At 42.2% G+C, this 3,441-nt stretch overlaps 1 protein-coding gene across 1 annotated transcript; it reads left to right on the top strand.

The window, feature by feature from the left end:
• Positions 1-544: 544 nt before the first annotated feature.
• LOC101709859 (olfactory receptor 2AJ1-like) lies at positions 545-1,486 on the top strand. The gene has a single exon (XM_004870946.1). It carries the CDS (start codon positions 545-547, stop codon positions 1,484-1,486), a length of 942 nt encoding a protein of 313 aa, XP_004871003.1.
• Positions 1,487-3,441: the final 1,955 nt, after the last annotated feature.

Raw genomic sequence — 3,441 nt, 5'->3', positions numbered from 1 at the left:
ACTCTTATGAACCAGCAATGCTCTAGGCATTTGGGTTCCACCAGTGAATAGGGCAAGGATATTCTACAAATGCAGGTGGAGTGAATGACAGTAGGAATATACCCAACTCCTATTTATTATTTAATATGATGGAAAATGGGGAGGGGCAGGCAAAATGTGAAATGGAGCAAGTTAAGAGGACCAGGAAAGTCAGGGCTCAAGTCTATCAAAGGTGTTCAGTGTGGGCCCACTATAGGCCACACCTGAGAAAAAACTGGAGCAAAGTTCACAGAATTCACTATGACCTTGAGGCTCAATGTAGAGCCAAGGGCAGATTCACCTGCTAGCTCCCCCCAGGTGATGGACACAGACAACTGCCCATCCTCTAAAGATTAGCATGCATAAGACTATCTGATAGACATTTGATGTTGATGTAAAATACTTCAGAAATTCTCATTTTGTTACTTGTTACATGTCTTAATTTCATTTCATGGGAACGAGTGTGGGATTTATCTATTTTTTTCATCTTTACATTTTCTCTTTAGCTAAAACAAGGAAATGCAAAATGATTCCTGAGAATCAGACTTCCAGCAGGGATTTCATTCTTCTGGGACTGTTCTCTTCCTCCCACACCAGCCTGGTCTTCTTCTCCTCTCTGTTCATCGTTTTCATCCTGACTGTCACAGAAAACACCCTCCTGATCCTCCTCATCCACAGGGACTTCCACCTCCACTCCCCAATGTACTTCCTGCTCAGCCACCTCTCCTTCATGGACATCTTGCACATCTCCAACATCATCCCCAAAGTGATCACCAACTTCCTGTCTGGCACCAGAACTATCTCCTTTGCAGGCTGTGGATTCCAGGTCTTCCTGTCCCTCATCCTGCTAGGTGGTGAGTGCCTTCTCCTGGCTGCCATGTCCTATGATCGCTATGTGGCCATCTGCCACCCTCTGCACTATGTCATGCTCATGAGTGACAGTGTCAGTGTGCTCCTGGCCATGGGGTCCTGGCTAGTGGGGACCCTGAACTCCATAGTCCACACAGCCTATGTGCTCCACTTTCCCTTCTGTCACTCCAGGACAATTGATCACTTCTTCTGTGAAGTTCCTGCCATGCTGAAGTTGTCATGTGTGGACACGTCACAGTATGAACAAGGAATTTATGTAAGCGGCATTATTTTCCTGTTGATCCCTTTCTCCATGATCTCTGTATCTTATGTCAAAATTCTACATACAGTCTTGCAAACAAAATCCTCAGAGGCCAGGAAAAAGTCCTTTTCCACCTGTTCCTTCCACATGGTTGTGGTCATCATGTACTATGGGCCCTTTATTTTCACATACATGAGACCCAAATCCTACCACACTCCAGGCCAGGATAAGTTCCTGGCCATATTCTACACCATCCTCACACCCACCCTCAACCCTATCATCTACAGCTTCAGGAATAAAGATGTTCTGAAGGCCATGAAAAATATGCTCAATTGTATTCCCCTGGCTAAAAAATGAATGAGAATAGTCCTCTACTTTGGGTTTTCTCTTCTTGTCATATCTTGTAACTCCAGGATATTCACTATGTTTACCTGGCAAGACAATTAAAGCTTCTTTTCTTGCTTTCAAAATAAATGTGTTGTTGAGAACTTTGCTGACAATAAGTAATACATATGTTATTTTTGTGAATGTAAACCTCTAAAACTGTACTCTCCCTTCTCAGGTACTAATTATGATGTAATTGTGGTAAGAGCTGATCCAAGGCTTCTAACTAACTTCCACTAAATTTATGAGAACTCCAACGCATCATGTTTCAAGACTCACTCACACAGACTTTCTATGTGAAATATGAATTCTTATCCTGGCTGCATTTTCAATTTCTATCTAATATACACTCAGATCTCATCATGCATTATTTCATAGATAACTTGCAATAAGTCATGCTATTCTTACCACTTATAATATGCAGTGCCCTAGCATGACAATAATTAAAATTTACATTTTCTATACAGGGAAGAGTACAGTCAGATATAGTCACCCTAGTGACTCTTCTTTTAAGTTTGATTCATATTTCTGTAAACATATACAATATTATATTTACAGACTTGTCTATTGATACACAGTTTGCTTTGCAGTTAGATGTCCTGAGTATCTTCTGCTCTTATGAACTCAGGTGTGTATTTGACCATGTATTCGCAATCAACACGCCCATCTTCTGTGACAGGTTCCAGTGTCCCAAACCTCTTCCCACTGCTAGTGACTCAGTAACCCTTCCCCACATAACCATTTGCATAGGCCTTACCTTCCCCACCCTGACAATGCAGTTATTCTCAGGTTGTGTCCAGGAAGAGGAGTTCATGGGATCTTTCCATCTTCTAGCCTGCATGTGCATTGCATAAACTCCACACACAGAAGCCTAGAGTCTGAGTGTGTTGAGTTATAATGCATGGTGGGCAGCAGGTGCTGCACATGTCAGCAGACATATCTTTTTTCTGTAATGCTGTATGTCCTCATGTCTGCTAACTCTAGATTGAGTTCATCTTATTCTCTCTGGCTTTCACTGAAAACAGCAAATTAATCATCACTATTTTAATGCTTATTTGGTTTACTATCTCATTGCTGCACTTTTGTCTTCTAGGCAAAAGCACAGAAAGAAAAGTTGAATATCTTGCTAATCACCACATTGCACATCCCCCAGACTTCTCCAAAGTGCTGCATCTTTGCTATCTTCTTCTTCCTTCAAAGGACAGACTTTTAAAATTCCCAGTGCATAATCATAGAGTAGTTGGTTCTGTCTTCAGTATGATACAATTATTAAGTAGGAAATTTTTCAACACAGAGATATACATGTTTAGAGAATAATGTACAAAATAGGGCTACAGTTGATAAAACTATATTGTATGAATCACCTTTGTTTAATAATTATACTTTTTTTATTCACAAACCATGTCTATGTCTGTGCTAGCCATTTTCCCATCAACTTATATCCTAGAGAACCATGTTATAAATGCCAAATATGAGTTGCAAAATTTATTTCAATCAGTAAATGAGAGGTCATTTTTAAGCCCTGCATTGGAGACAAGGCTGATGTGACAGTCCCAGAGGGCTCTGGATCCCCATGGTCAGCAAGAAATGGCCTGGTGGCTCAGCCATCTGAGTGGAGTCTCTGGGGGCTGCTCCCTGTGGGACAGCACAGAACCATTCATTGCTGGACCCTGCATTGTCTTGGCCCTGCACTGAATAGGAATGGTGAGGCAGGAAGAAGGTCTGTGACTGCAGTTCCCACCACACCACGTTCAGTTGTCCAGAGTTCAGAGGTGTCTCTGTCCTGCATATGCAGAATGTTGAGAATGATAAGGTTTGATGCTGGAGGGATAAGGCCACTTGGGCACTGTGTGAGTGACAGGGAAGGCGGAGGTATGTTTCCAGCCATTAGGACCACATGGACTGGCCAGGGAGGGGAAACTTGGGAG

The sequence above is a fragment of the Heterocephalus glaber genome, unplaced genomic scaffold (assembly GCF_053883595.1).
Source record: "Heterocephalus glaber isolate CG9 unplaced genomic scaffold, H.glaber_assembly_v1.0 deba00001461, whole genome shotgun sequence".
NCBI classification, from domain to species: domain Eukaryota; kingdom Metazoa; phylum Chordata; class Mammalia; order Rodentia; family Bathyergidae; genus Heterocephalus; species Heterocephalus glaber.
Note: the sequence above shows the minus strand (reverse complement) of the source record. Positions and strands in the feature narration are given on the sequence as shown.

What these genes read in the sequence shown, in the direction of transcription:
- LOC101709859 (XM_004870946.1), top strand. Translation starts at nt 545, where the DNA reads ATGATTCCTGAGAATCAGACTTCCAGCAGGGATTTCATTCTTCTGGGA.